Below are 16,209 nucleotides of genomic sequence, written 5' to 3' on the forward strand. Positions count from 1 at the left end.
AAAGGTGTTGCTTCAGTGAGAAAGCACAGTAAAAGCCTCAGAAAACATTCGTACAGATCCCTTTCTCTGGTATGTCCGCTGTAGCCTGATCCTTTAACATGGAACCACCTGAGCACTACACTACGCAGGCTCTTAAGGGCAAGCAGCAAATATCAGCAGGTGCCCAGAGCAAGCACTCAAAACTCATGCAGCCCCACACTCTGGGATCCTGTCTTGGAGACTCACCTCTGTTCTTTGTTCTTTTGAATTGCCGTCTATCCTTCCCCTTTCCCTACTTCCTCTTGTGTTTCTCTGCCACTTTTGGTTTTTCCTTCTCCTTCACTCTGTCTTCCCCTTGTGCCTTCACCTGGGTTCAACACACCGGCCCCAAGCCTCTGCCATGCCCACTTAGGCCAATGCTAAATGTTAAAACCCAAAGGAAAGAACGGAGGCTTGAAAGAATGAGGGAGACACAGGATGGAGACTCTGGGAGCAGAATGAGGAAGAAAAATATCAGGCACAGAGGCCACTGCCTAGGCTGAGCCTCAGTGACATAGAGGCAATGACAAAACATGGTAAATCTTGGGATGGTCCGCTGAGAGGGACATTTCTAACGCACTTTACCTACTTAACAATTTTGCCCATTACAGAAAAGTTAGAGTTAATGCCAAGTAACAGCTTGGAGCCAAGGATGTTAATGCTTCTAACACAATTAAACATATTTAACACAATTAAACACAATTAAAAAGACAAATAGTTTCTTCTTCTGAGATTTTTTTAAGTGTAACCCCACTTTTTCATAAAGCTTGATTATTTTGACCATTTATAAAACAGATACATTAACAGATTCTTCTTTTCTTATTAGCTTTAGAGAAAGTTTTAATAAGATTAATTAAAGAAAGATTTAATAAAAATGTGAGTTTTTTTTTTCTTTTTAGAGATGGGGTCTCACTATGTTGCCCAGGCTGGTCTCAAACTCCTGGGCTCAAGGGCTTCTCCTACTTCAGCCTCCTGAGTAGCTAGGATTACAGGCATGGACCACCTTATCCAGCTTTGAAAGTATGATTAACCAAAATTGTTAAGCAGCTTCTGCTTAGAGTTGAGGTAAGATATGCAGGGCAAGCTAAATCACAGACATGTGGAAGAAATCATCAAAACATAAACATGGTGTACAACATGGATGGGTGGCCTCAGGTCTCTCGGCTACACAGGCAAATGGGAATGAGGTGACCACATCTGAGAGACCTAAGTTGTTTCCCAAGTTTACTCACATTTGACTAAATACCTTGTCTTTTTTTTCTTTGTATTAGTAATTCTTTTAATTGGGAGACCAAGCACTGCATCTTGAAACCATCCACAACACTCTGTAACCTTCCCGTGAACTAATGGAGCACAGTGAGCAGGAGAGCAGGCAGAGAATGACAGAGAGGCAGGCCAGCACTAACAAGGAAGGCTGGCAGCCAGGCAGCGTGATTGGATTTCACTCCAGGTGTGAGAAGGTGGCCTGAGGTAGGCTAATGACATCAGAAAGTTTTTATTTGGAAATAAACCTCAGGATCTATGTGGAGAATGCTTCCTGGTGGGGCAAAAAGTAAAGCAGAGAGACCAGTGAAAAGAGCTGTCCTACCCTACCCTAGTGAGATGATGGCGCAGGGTCCAGCAATGGTAGTGGAAATGAAGTGGATACGGCAGAGGATGGATTCTGCACACACTCCTGAGATAAAGTCAACAGGACATGCTAAAGACTGAAGAGGAAGATGAGAACACAGAGTGAAGACTGTAAAGTGAGGAATGGGCGGTAAGGAAGGAGAGGAAGTGGAGAAATACTGCCAAAGAGGGAAAAGGGGACAGGAGGTAGCAACTGGAGGGGGATGTGGAATCAAGTGAGGAGGTTTTGTTTTACTGGGTGGGGAGCAGTAAGATACTACTGTACGTTGCTGGAAGTAATCCAGCAGAGGAAGAGATTGAGGAATCAGGAAGGGAGATGTCTGCATCAGTGGTGAGAAGGCATGAAATGCATTCAACTAACAAACATTTACTGAGCACCTATTATACATTTTTTGTTCTTAAGAGGTTCATAGTGCAATGCAGGAGAAAATAATATAAATTATTAAGCAGCAAGGTCAGCTCCAACAAAGGTATATACAAAGAATTAATATACAATGATTGATAGAGTGTGAATACACTATATGATATATTAGAGCAGGGGGCATGCACTGACACCAAATAAATGATTAACTTATTTGAATTATGAATATATTTTGGGTAAATATTTTCCCAGCACTTGCTCTCAATTCTACTTTTCACAAAATAAAAATCTGCTTTTATGCTTCTGAAGAAGGTACAAAGATAAAATATCTATTTAGTTATAAAACTGAGCAAGCCCAACTGTTGTAATAAAAATTTTTAATTAACATTAGAGGTAATAGTTCAATTCCTAATAATTTTTTAAAGTTTCACTTACTGTCTAAATTGTTTCCCCCAAGTGCTACTTGACTGAGCTCACAAATAACTTCTCGAGTTCACAAATAACTCTCTATTCCACAATGTTCAGTAACTAGTGACAAAGGAGATTTAGAGGAAAAAAAGTACCATGATTTTTATGAGCTACACATTTGGAAGGACTAATTCCAGGAGCAAGGGTGGGTTCACAGTGTCCTGCGCGTCTTGCCGAGATCACTCCTGTGTGAAGCCAAAACCTGATCCTCTGAGCATGCAGCTCTGACCAACCAAGCAAACTCGTCAAGCACAACATGGCATGAATAAACAGCCATTTTATTTCAAAGACCTGTACACTATCTGAAAATGGCTCACTTCAGAAGTCATCCACTTTTCAATGTTTCAAGAATACAAACTGAATGAGGGAAGATTTCGTTCTCTAAAATCACAATATTAAAAAAAAAGATACAGTAATTCTACAACAAAAACACTTACCTCTAGAAATGCTAAGGTTTGAAATCACAAATCGTTGAATCCCAAAGTAAATCAAATACTGCGTTACTGTTTCCCACTTAGACAATTTGACTTAAATTCCCCTCTTCCTACACCAACCTGCTGAGCTGCATCTCCATTCACCAAGTGGGGCATCATGGCTACCTCTCCGTTCAGCAATGGTGGCAGTTCCAGAGGGATTTGGTCGGTCATCATCATTGTGACGTACATTCATGGAGAACTTCCCTCAGCTGGCTTCCTGCAAGAGAACCACCACTTTTAAAAAAGTACTCAGGACCACAAAAATCACCTGTAACATAACAAGTCAGCAATCTGAGTGCTCCATCATGAAACCTAAGTTATTCTAATCTGAGAGCCCTGTATTACTATGTCAGGCCCCAAAGAGGGGTAGAACAAAGGCAAAGAAATAGCCTCAACTAGGAGACAAAAGACCAGAATCTCTAAGTGGCCATGTGAACATAACTTGCCTGTATCTCAGATATATCCAGGGAAACTTGTGCAGTCAGGCTTAAAGGTAGATGCCATTGTTTCTATTCTGTTTATTCCATTTATTCCAATGAAATTCATACACATTTTCAAAATAACACAAAGCCTACTTTCATCCCATAATGGTATTTGCCACCGTCATTTAGCTTTGCAATACAATAGAACAAAAATAACAGTAAATTCCTATTTACAATTATAACTTATTCCTTAAGAAGTGTTTACATATTCTTCAATTATGCCTAAAATATATGGCAAAGATGGACAAAGGAGAAACGAACAAATATAAATACACACAGACACTCTCACACAATTTTAAATGATCTGAGGAACAATTGCCATATAGCCCACAGTTAAATTTATCATTCATAATAGAGTCCCCAAAATTTCAAATTCAAAGACGTTTGGTCAATGAACCCTTTAATTCCTAATATTCAAATCAGACAAAATAATGGGGCAAATTTTTAAACAATTGCCTCAAATATGTCTCAGGTAGATATGACAGAAATAAAATACTTATTCTCATTCTTAAATACCTCCACTCTAAATGTTAAATATATGTCTCCTCCTTCCATCCCACCCAGAAAAAGCCCTCTCTTGGAAGTATCAAAAGATATATAAAAGCCACCCAAGAGATTATAAACTTTTTTATTTTAAATAGGCAAAATTTTACCTGTTTATTATACACCCATTTGGAGAAACGAATTGTTTTAAGCAACAAAAAACCGAAGTCTTATCCCAACCAGAAAAGCAAATTCTATAATAACAGGTCTTATAATTCGGTGTTAATAGTACCATCATGCTGTTTTATGAGGCAATTACTCAGTTCCTAAGCAAATAAAAGTACCAAGCCCAAAGTCTGATAGTTTATCCTCATGAAAGAAAACAGATTCTTTTACAATTAAAACTAAGATAGTCCCCGTTGACATCATCATGACTTAATTGTTTGAACTATGAATAGGTCAAATGATGGAGAAGAAATCTAATGTCTATTTCAATTTCATTCCTAATATTCTTTATCTTACTAATAATGCATGAGAGAAAAATGGCTATTTTCTCAACTTGGTGACACTACACAGGCCTATCTTTTCTTTTTTTTTTTTTTTTTTTTTAAATGGAGTCTCACTGTGTTGCCCAGGCTGGAGTGCAGTGGCATGATCTCAGTTCACTGCAACCTCCACCTCCCAGGTTCAAGCGATTCTCCTGCCTCAGCCTCCTAAGTAGCTGGGATTACAGGCGCGTGCCACTCTGCCCAGCTAATTTTCGTATTTTTAGTAGAGACAGGGTTTTGCCATGTTGGCCAGGCCGGTCTTGAACTCCTGACATGACCTCAGGTGATCCACCTGCCTCGGCCTCCCAAAGTGCTAAGTATGATGTCTCATTTAATGTTTCTTCGAAATGGCAGGTTGGATTAACAGGGCAGTAATTTACATTAAGGGGTCTGAGTATAAGCATCTAAGAGTGGAGAAGCACTTTCACCTCTTCTTCCCCCCTCCTTGGGCACTCGCTATTGAGGCTGTGGTGCAGACTGTGGCTCTGTGTCTCCTCTGCATCCCCTCTGCTACATTAGAGAGTGCCAAAGTTCTCTCCCGCTTGGCATGGTTCTGACATCTCACAGGTGAGTCTAACTAAGGATAGAAGCTCTTCTCTCTTATCCAACAAGGCAACAGGAGTAAACCCATTTCAGGGCCTCCCCCTAGGTCCTTTCAGCCTCCATGGGTCCTTCTATTAGGCCAGTGTACAGTAAATAATGATACAGGTTTAGAGAGTTGAAATGGGAGGAGGGAGATGAGGGTCCTTAGGACCTGCTTTGGGGTGAAGCTCTTTATACTCCATGTGGTCCAACCCATCTAACCAAAGTTTTTAACACTTGGATTTGCAGCTCATATCCAATTAATGGTGCTATTTCGTTCCTATTTCTCATTGTTTCTTGTGTGAGTCCTGTGGGGGAGTGGGGAGGTTGGACTGAGAAGACAGTTGTGATCTGGTACAAAATTTAGGCATCCCTGGTCTCCTGTCTCTAGTACCGAAGAATGTCTCAACACCAACAACACATCTAACACTAACGATTCTAACCTTCTGGTAGGCATTGTGTTAGTTAACAGGACTGCTGTCAATGAGACATAGCAATCCAAGCCCGCTAAACAGCACAGGTGTCAGTCCTAAGCAGGGCATTAACTCCAGGTTCTGCAAGTGTGGGATAAGGTAGATGGATCCCGCAGACCCAGGCCTACAAAGGCCTTACAGAAGTAGGATAGAAGAGCATGGGGACTGACACAGATGTGCAAAACCATCTCTTTTCATAAGGGATTTTACCCCCAAAAGAAACCAAAGAAGTCCACTGGCACAAGGAGATCGTTATATTTGCTTCTGAAAACGTCATAGGCAACTTGAGGTGAGATGCCTGAAAATTTTGCTCTACTACATGATGGACTTTCCACCCATACAGTGTTCAGTCGTTACCAGAAATGACTGGGAGGGGAGTGGAGGAAGGGGAAACAGGGAAGCTGTATGTACAAACACTCCTGAGAGAGATACAGTGGGAACATATAAATATCATACACTCCAAAGCTTCAACTCCACCCAACAGTCACACCGTTAACCATGGCGAAAACAGGAGAATTAATAAAGTGAATGAATAAAGGCCACTGTGAACCCCACCAGTCTCACTCAGCCATAACCAACGTTGCTGATCTTCTCCCTCAGCCACCAGCTTGCTAGAATCTAAGGCCTTCTTTGTAATCCCCAACAGTTTCACCAGATAAACCAGACTTTCGTGACAAGAATATAAGGTAACAGATTCAGTTAGATGGGGCCTACATGCAGCCAACAATGTTTAAATCCCCATTTCTATGCTCCATGCACACACAGAGAATACTTTTATTTGCCTAGAATGCAAGAGACATAGAAAGAAATGAATTATTTCGAGGCAAGGAACTGCCCAGCTACTTAAAAGGCAACTGCCTGCCAAGCTGTCCCTTAAAGTGATCATAGAATAGAAACAACTTAGTCCATGCTCCATAGAAAATAGACTAGAGACAAGGCAAGGAGGAAAAGTATAAAAGCATGAAAGCATAAAACTTAGGCTTCACAGCAGTATCTTTCTGGTTATTCCCCAGGCATGAAAAGGGAAACGTAGTGAGTGTTCCTAATAGAAAGTCACAGATTCAGGTTGTGAACTGGGGAAACCACACTGCAAAACCATCAACAGTTAAAGCAGGTTAGGTCGGGCCAGGAGGCCTGGGAAGGCTTGTCATGAGCACTCATCACTCCATGGTGACAGCAACCCAAAAGTGAACCTCCTCAGTTTTAACCAGTAACTGAGACAAAACTACACATGGACTTAACTCTCAACAGGGTGGCTCAACTCAGCTGTGAGGAAACCTTGGGAATACCTACCTGACGCGAGCCGACAAAGCTTTTCAATGGAATTAAAAGAGGAAGCAATGGATGTGGAAGGCTTTTATCCATACAGTTAACTTTAAGAACCAAAGCTTACTCTATTTGTTTGTAATGATTCTGAATGGAAATTACACATGTTCTTCATTAAAGAGCAGGCTGGCCATAGATTTTTTATTAGGGATTTCAGGACAGTTTATAAGAATACTGTGTGTTCAGTCATAAAGTGATGGATTAGGATGTCACGGAAACATTTTGACCTTACATATACAGAGCTATTATCACCCCACCCCTACTTAAATTTTTTGTTTTTTGTTTTTTGTTTTGTTTTTATCGAGACAGAGTCTCGCTCTGTTGCCCAGGATGGAGTACAGTGGCGTGATCTCAGCTCACCACAAACTCCGCCTCCTGGGTTCAAGCTATTCTCCTGGCTCAGACTCCCGAGTAGCTGAGACTACAAGCATGTGCCACCATGCCCAACTATTTTTTGTATTTTTAGTAGAGACAGGGTTTCACTATGTTGGCCAGGCTGGTCTAGAACTCCTGACCTTGTGATCCACCCGCCTCAGCCTCCCAATAAGTTCTTATGCTGAATTGTAATGTTTTTTTCTTTCTCTTTTCTTCATTAACCACACTCCCTCCAGTCTCAGCGCCTTTTCCTAAATTTGCTGTCTTAAATTTTCTTTGGGCTGGGCAGCCAGATTGTCAGTTACATACACACACGGAGAGGAGGAGTCCCTGAATACAGTTTCGGAAGTTCCCTGTGTGCTTTGTGCAGGCTTCCTTTTCACCACCAGCTGATTGTCAGCTGTGAAGGTAGCTGAGCAGGCCAGATGTGTGATCTCTCGGTAACTGCACTATAACTCATTTTCATCTCAGTCAAAAAGGCTCAGTAGAAACCACCCTGACTAAACACTTATTTTCTTGGTCTGGGTTCCTTCTTCCCTAGACAGATGTGTATCTGAGCTGGCCAAATCTATCACAGGACTCAGGCATTTTGGTCAAGGCTATACCACATCCACACTGTCCCCCAACACACCACAGAGATGTGATAATGAATCCATTCTTGAAATCAATCACCCTTTACAAATGAAGAAATGCACTGCAAAACTAATAAGAAAAAAACAGAAACTAGATCATCTCTACTACAAGGCATTTATTTGTCAAATCCTATGGACTTCTCTTTCCCCTTCACAGAGCACCAGGGTTTCTCTCCTATTCTTTATTTTGTTTGTACCCATACTTCCATTTCAAAGAATTTGGTAATAACCACAGGCCCTCACAACCTCTCCCCCTAACCACACATAACACTAAAACCACAAGTGCTTCACGCCCAGCTAGTTCTATTCTTTTGATTGACAGGGAAAGGCTGCCACGTGGGCACTTGAGATTAACTTCTAGCAAGACCCAGCATTTCCAACAACCCCTGAGCTCAAATGCAGGGTTTGGAGCAGGACACTCTGGAAACAGAATGAACAGATCCTCACTATTAGTAAGACATTTAATTCCACCCAATTATGTCCCCAAAGCTTTTAAAGAAACTTTACTTTAAAAGAATATTACAAAAGATCTTCAGTTTTTGCATTTCTCTAGGCAACTAGCTTATTCCTTTTTCTTCTTATTTTGCTTCCTCTTTTCCAAGTTAAAAAAGATTTTCCATGGTACTTTGGTCCCAGCCTATACTAAGAAACATACTGGCCAAATTCACGAAAAACAGCGATTCGCAGAAGAGAACTGCAGGCCCACCTGCAAAGGCCAAAGCAATTATATACTAGGAAGAACGTCTAACTTAAAACAAAGCCAAAGCCCTAATTACTGCTGGGAGAGTTTTTAAGTCTGTGAAACTGGCCTTCAAATTAGTAACAAAATGTCCTGGTCTTCACTCTGTAAGCCAATGACTGAAATTTTCTTACATTAATTCAAGATGTGAGTTAGCAGTACAGTACGCAAATTAATTTCAAATGACAAGAGAAAAAGAAACATAACAGTACCAAAAGGAACAAAGTATACCCATCAGAACCAAACCCGCTGGGCCAGGCTGGATGAGAGGAGTTGATTCCCTGAGTTCAATTACAAGCCAGGCTGAGGCTCCCAGGCTCACTTCACCAGCACCCTAATGAGGCCTCCCACTAACTTTGACTATCCTGGAGCAGTGTTTAAAAAGTCAATGGAAAACTGGGCATGGTGGTGCACACCTGTAGTCCCAGCTACTCAGGAGGCTGAGGCAAGATGATGGCTTCAGCCCAGGTAGTTTGAGTCCAGCCTGGGCAACATAGCAAGACCTTGTCTCTTTTTTTTTTTTTAAAAAAAAAAAAAAAAAAAAAAAAAGGTTGATGGAGTAATATAACAAATAAGTAGAATGTCTGTGTTCAGTTTTAACTTTTTACTTCCATACTCCAATTCAAAACCCATCAAACACAAGGACCCATAAAGCAACTTGAAAATAATATCAGAATTCATACCACTATAGTTAACTATGATTCCATGTATTCCATAAAGCTAGTGTCTTTTCCAATACAGATTAACCAATCACCTTCACACACTTTAAACATAACAACACGTAATCAGTTTGCTCTGCTACATGCTTTTCTGTAGCCTGAAAAATATATTGTCACAGACACATTAGGTAAAATCAGCTCAATTCATGAAAATGTCCTTCTCTACTAAAAATACCCACTGACTTCTAATAGTGAGAATCTATGGTGGGTCAAGTTTCAGAAAATACAGCAGAGAAACGTCCTGGCCATTTGTATAACAGTAATAAGGGGAATGACCCGGCATGGTAATCCCAGCACTTTGGGAGGCCGAGGCAGGGGGACTGCTTGAGCTCAGAAGTTCAAGACCCACGTGTGTAACATGGCGAAACCCTGTCTGTGTTTTGGTTTTTTAATAATAATAATAATGGGAACAAAATATTTCTGATTCAGCGGGGTGGGGGAAACCACATGAATACTCAGAATGCAATCTGACTTATTGAATCACAGAAAATACAACTTTGCTATATTGTGTTTGGAAAAAGAAGGGTTTGGGAGGTTACTAAGAAATTACTATACTCTATATAACTCTTGTAAAACAATAAAATAGCTAATGTTTTATGAATGATTATAAGACTAGTTTCTAAATGGCTTCCAATATAAAACCTAAACCTAATAAAAATTTATTATGACAAACATTTGTGCAGCTGATTTACATTGGTTTGTGCCTTGACTGTAGTAAAAAAAATAAATAAACAAACATCTAGAGAAGTTAAAATTTGATACAGAATCATATACCACAGAAAAAAGAAAAGAAAAACTGCATTCATGAACCTCCCCCCATATGAGTGGCCTTTATGTATAAATGCCATCAGTCACAAGGACAGACAACTTCCTAAATGTGTACTTCCTAAGTTTTATTATTAGCAAAACTTAGAAAAGAGAGGGAGAGAGCAAAGCAAGACAGTCAGTTGCACACATTCTTACAACTAATAGAATGTCAAAGTATCATTTACTGTTTTATTTTCCTCATTAGAAAAACCTCTTTCCTTCCTGATCAATGCTGGCTTTGAAAGGTTGACTGAGGTTTCACGACCTAGAAACTCTGAAAATAGTTGTCATTTCTAGCCTTTCAGCAAAACCAGAAACTGCTTTCTGATAATAACTATGGAAACACCAACAGCGTCAAAAGAAAGAAAAAAATCTCATTAAAACCAAATAGAACACTACGTGATCTTCTTTACCTCTGAAATTCTGGGGAATCTGCTCATTCATCAACACACACCAGACTGTTTTGACCACTTACCTGCTACTGTGAGAATATGGCTTTTCCTTCTCTTCCCAGTAACACCACACCAGTGCCTTGGCATTGGCTCTGCCCATGTGGAATTAGCATGTGGTCATTATGAACCTGATGTGGGACACTGCCATTGGACAGGAGAAACCTAGAGGTGGTTTTAGTGCTTTTCCTTGAGCTAATCCCTCCTGTACACTTCAGGCAAACATTCCCCCTTGCTTTTTAAAAAATCAAATTAAGTAGCGCAAAAAAAAAGGATATGGAGAGGGACTAAGAACTGTTATTAGAATTTTTCACAGCCCCTCTGCTAAAAATAGCTTAAAATAAATAAATAAATAAAAAACACTATAGTGGACAGGCACCAGCACTGGGTATTAGAAAACATGAGTTCTAATCTGGGATTTGTCAATAAAATAATCAGCTCTGAACTTCAGCAATTAATTTCCTCTCTTATAAAATGACAATATTATAAATCTGTAATATGCCCTTAAGGTTCCTTTCTGATCTTAAGGGAGTTTGTTTCCTCCCTTCAATACCAACTGCTTACCATGCATACCTAATATTGATTAAACTAAAGCTTAAAAAAAGACACGCACACAAAAAACTTCTAAAAACCTGTTTCCCTCATTTAAGTATAGCTTGAGCCTTCTGCATAAAAGGAAGAATCTAAGTGAAATGTTGAGAAAAGAATGTATTGAGCACACAGTGCTGATCATCACTGTGTTTTTATGCCAATAAAATCTAATTTTACAGCTGAGTTCTATACAGCTGTGCAAGAAAGACTCTTGCCATGGCTTGCCACTTGAAGGAAAGAAGGAGTGGTGATAATTGTTCATGCAGAAAAACCTCTCGAGACATGAGCAGTACCTGGAGGTATGTGCCCAGCTGGTTGGTTGAGGCACAAATAGTCTGGAATTTGCCTTCTTGTCTGATATGTGTTCATTAGTGAAGTAAAATCACAGTTGTCTGAAAAAGTTCTTAACCTTAAAAACATTCTTGCGTTTTACATCCAATTATAAGCATAAAAGATTTAGTTGGGAGCATTTAAATCCACAGAGAAATCCTGTGAAACTGAGTTTTTTTAGATTAAAAATACCACCACTCCAGATTAAAATAAATACTAGGTTCAACCAACAAGCCAAAAGGAACCATCCACTGTGCTCTTAAGTGCAAAAAGGGGATGGATGTCCCTAATGCATAGGCCCTGCCTTCAAGAATCCATGGATGCTTTTTAAACATTTTTGTCTTGGCATAATTTTAAATGTGGCAAAGTAGAGTCATGTCTGAATTCAAATCTAATGTGTGGGAAAGCAGTATCTTCTGGGGGAGAAAAATCCACATATATAAGGATTATGAGTAAAAATTACATGTGATTTGAGGCTGCTTCCATAACCCCCTATTAATATAGAGGTTGCTTCCATAGCAGCCCAACATACCCCAAATCTTTACAGAAACATAAAAACTAAATGGAAAAAAATTACATCACTATATATACACAATCTCTTGACCTCAGATCCACATCCTCACATAAATAACAGCTCAGTTTTGCAAATATTAACTAAAAGGGAAAGGGGGCTTATCTACAAAAAAGTTTACCAACCAAAGGTTCGTTTGCTTTGTTCGTTGTTTTTAAGTGGTATTTACATAAGCTTGCAGACGTAATTAACCATTTTTATTAGAACACTTAGATTCCAGGCACACTCATATCACAATGCATCTCACACCCAGACATCCCAATGATGACAGTCAAGTATCTACAAGGAAACATGCGAAAGCTATGAGCCCTTATTCTCACACATACCCAAGCTAACCTTGTCACATCATCCAAACATGCGATAACTGAAAATACACATTTTCAGTGAAATTTGAAATTTTATGTATGTTTCTAATAGACAGTGAGAGAAAACTCTACAGAACTGTAGTCAGATAGAGAAAAACATCACTTCTAAAGCCCCTTGAGGAAGTCTAATTCTAATCTGCATGGGGAGGTGGAAAGAGACAGGAAGTCAGAATACATGCTCCTTCTCCCAAGCGCCAGAAGCTCACGCTTTACCCAGCCCTTGCCCAGCCCTTGGGCACTACACCTGCCTGGCACCCCACAGCACTTTGACAGGTCCCCCTGCTTTTCAGGACTGTGGTTCAGATTTTCCTATATAAGCTCTCTGTGTCTTAGTTTCTTTATGTATAACATGAATGATACGGCTACTTAAGCACATGACTTCCAGATAGCCCTTTAATAAGATCCAAAACGTATTTTATTATTCCATTTGTAGAGATCTGTTACGAATCAAATTCACATTTGTGCATCAATTTGGGCATCTAAGAGACATGCATAACCCCTTGAATAGAAGAAAAAAAAAAATGTGTTGCAAGCACCAAACAACTGATTGCTTTCTGGAAAGATGTAGAGGAAGAGTTCTGAAGCTGCTATTTCAGCCTGCTGGGACAAAGGCAGTTTGGGGCACCTGCACGCTAATTCTTACCTAGCATCAAAACATCCTATGAAGTAGTTGGTATTGTCCATTTACAAATATAACAACTAAGGCTAACAAAGAGACTCAGAAAGTGAAAATAAAAAGTCCATGCTCTTAGCGAGCTAACTGTAACATCCGAGAATCTGACAACAAAACCCAAGTAGAAGAGCTGGTTAAAATTTATATATAGGTTAGTGAGTTTTAAAGACTAGATAAAACAAGCACATGGTACAAAACAGAAAAGGTATCAAAAGAGAACTTTCAAAGACAACCCACGAGAGCACATCTCCCTCCTAAGGAGTGCTTGGTTCCCCTCCACAAAGGCTACAATTGAGTTTTTGGTGCTTCCTTACCAAAATACAGACTTAATAATTTTTCAAGCACATTTTAAGGTAGCTTAAGGAGGATTAAGCAAATCTATTACACTACCATTTAGCCTAGATGGTTTAAAATTAGAGGAGGAAAAAAAAAAAAAAAAACTAGCAGAAACCAAATTATAAATTGCTAAAGTTATGTCTTCCATGGTGATTTTAATGAAATGTGCCGTGATTAAACACAAAAGCAAAATTATCTCCAAAGAAGGGCAGAAGTTATTGATGAGGAGACTGCTGGAGTAATATCTTTGGTACAAAGGGTTTCAAGAGTCCATTAGTTTTAAGTAACTACTGTAAAATAAGTATAAAGCAGGTTGAAGGTTTCTCCCTTTAATAATAACAATATTCCAAACGAAGGACTTAGCTGAAAAGTACCTTATAAAATGACATCAAACAAAAGAACTTGAAAAAAGGTAATCAACCATTGTGTTAACCAGATATTTACTGTGTACCCACTTTATGGTGGCACTGTACTAGAATTCTAGAGTTCTAGAAATAAAGGCATAAGGTTAAATGGCATTACAATGAAATGTTATACTCGATTAACTAAAAACGAATCCGCATTGGACACTTCTGACGAAATACCATGCAAAGTCAACAGACCTCCATGCTCTACGAAACCTTTCATCTGAGATAAGCCCCAATATCTAAATTTGGTTTCCCAGCTGTGGCCTCTTTTCTAGACTTTGAAATCTGACAGGTGTTACAGAAGGTGAATTTGCCTTCAAAACATACCCCATGCCTTAACCTTCATTTCTGATCAGCCAGGAGAATACTAAAATTTTTTCTTTAATCATCTCGTATAGAATTCAATCATGTTTATTTTACACACTCAGTTTTGCTTAATTGAATAGATGTTATAACACATTCATTATAAGGAAAAGAACCTGTACCATTAAACATCACTGACAGTTCCTATTTATACTTAAATATATATTTCAAGGATTTCTGACATAAGCCATTGTAGATATTGGTTCAAATATTTTTTTCAAAAACTTATCTGATTGTCACTCCTGCATGGTTGGGGGGACGGAAATCAATAAGAACACTGTCTGAAACACTGAAAATCAGTTTAGAACTGTTTTGTGTTTCCTAAAGGCAAATTATTTCTTGAGAAATATTACATTTAATGACATTCTCATAAGCAGTTTTGTTTTTCACTTAATGTGACTGAACATAAAGCAAATACCAGGTGCTACTTAGAGCTCAGAAGAGACCGAAACATTTCATGTTTCACATGAAATGACAACAGTTAACAAAGAAACAAATTAGCAGGTGCAAAGACACACCGTGTAAGGGAGTACCTATTTACCATTTCAGATTAGCTCATTATGATAAAATTTTAATATAAAATATGTATACAGTCACATTACTAATTCAGATAAACGTTTTGAAAACATAAAAATGCAAAATTCTCTAAAGAAAATATTTTCTTTCGACAGATGTCGCACACCAGAGAATTAAGGAGATTTGTTTTAATTAATAGATAAGAATGATAATTGGTATATATATGGCTTATACACAAATAGGTGAATTTTAGTGTTTGAAAGCATGGTGCTTTGCCTATGTTTCAAACACTGCCTGTGAACAATGACATTAATTTATACTAATACAATTTGTTAAGAAAAAGTAGGCAGCTACACCCATTTATTTAAGAAATACCTATTTAGGTTTTCCTCTGTGCAAAACACTCTTTTGTGCTGAAGTTATGCAAATTCTAAATTAAGGAATTCATTAATGGGTTTTTTAATTTTTCCAGAAAAATCTTTTTAAATTTCAGCTTTGGTACAAAAGGCATGTTCTCCAATTCAATTTTAGTACTCCTTATATGATGAACACAAAAGACACACATAAAATATTTTTCAGTTAATGTCACCGGTAAACTCAAAGAAGCAGAATGAAAAATGCAAGTAACATTTTAGGATTATTAATGGCTTTGATGTCATGAACCCTCAAGAGGGTCTTATGAGTACCCAAGGGTCCCCCAGACGACATTTTGAGAGTTGCTGCTCCACACAAACAAGTTATATGTAAAAACGTAAAAAAACAGATTGCTGTCCCTCCTTTACACTTTCTATGATACAACTACAGTTCACCTGACAGGGTCTGAAGGAAGAACCAGTTAATCCAAATTAAGAGGTATTCTAATTCTATCACAGATGTCTCTCTCCAGGACTTTATGCCACACTCATTACAGAACATTTGTGAGGCAAATTCATTTGGTAAATCATGAGAGCAGAAAAGTAGGCTGGAGGGCTAAGAAAACTGATGTTGGGGGCCAGGTACTTCCTGCTGGGGCTGTCAGCAGAGTACAGTGGAGGTAGGGACTTGGCACTCGTGAATCCAGGCCTGTTAGATGGGGATTCCCGTCCAATCTTTCCTGTAATCAGACTCATGCCCCAGATACAAAGCAAATGATCAAACACTAAGGAAGTAAGGACAAATAATATTGTATTGCCATTCTCAAGGAAGAATCCTATCTGCTCTGATCTCTAGACCTTCATTTACTGCTCAATGAGCCCATTTTAAGTCCCGCCATGATTTGATCCAGTATTTTCTAGGGTCATTCATTTATTTATGCCTTTCATCAAAGAACCCAAAAGTAGTCTTCCGAGGCATAAAGAGAACTTTTAAAATGAGAACCTCAAGTTTCAAATATAGACAAAGGAATTAGTAGGACATTGAAATTCATTTCCTAGAGCAACAAATTAACAAAATGAAAATATGCCACAGCTAATTGATTTGCATTCAGCAAACAGTTAGATGAGAGACTTCCC

General features: G+C 38.9%; 1 protein-coding gene across 3 annotated transcripts in view; it reads right to left on the reverse strand.

The window, feature by feature from the left end:
• Positions 1-16,209, reverse strand: part of FNDC3B (fibronectin type III domain containing 3B) — a 364,617-nt gene that overhangs the window by 288,825 nt on the left and 59,583 nt on the right. For all 3 annotated transcript variants that reach the window (XM_003894828.5, XM_031663575.1, XM_003894829.4), the window contains one exon: positions 3,031-3,169. In XM_003894828.5, coding sequence (XP_003894877.1) covers positions 3,031-3,141 — 111 coding nt within the window. In that variant the 5' untranslated portion in view covers positions 3,142-3,169. The remainder of the gene's footprint in view (positions 1-3,030; positions 3,170-16,209) is intronic.

This window comes from Papio anubis, chromosome 2, assembly GCF_008728515.1.
Source record: "Papio anubis isolate 15944 chromosome 2, Panubis1.0, whole genome shotgun sequence".
In the NCBI taxonomy this organism is placed as follows: Eukaryota; Metazoa; Chordata; class Mammalia; order Primates; family Cercopithecidae; genus Papio; species Papio anubis.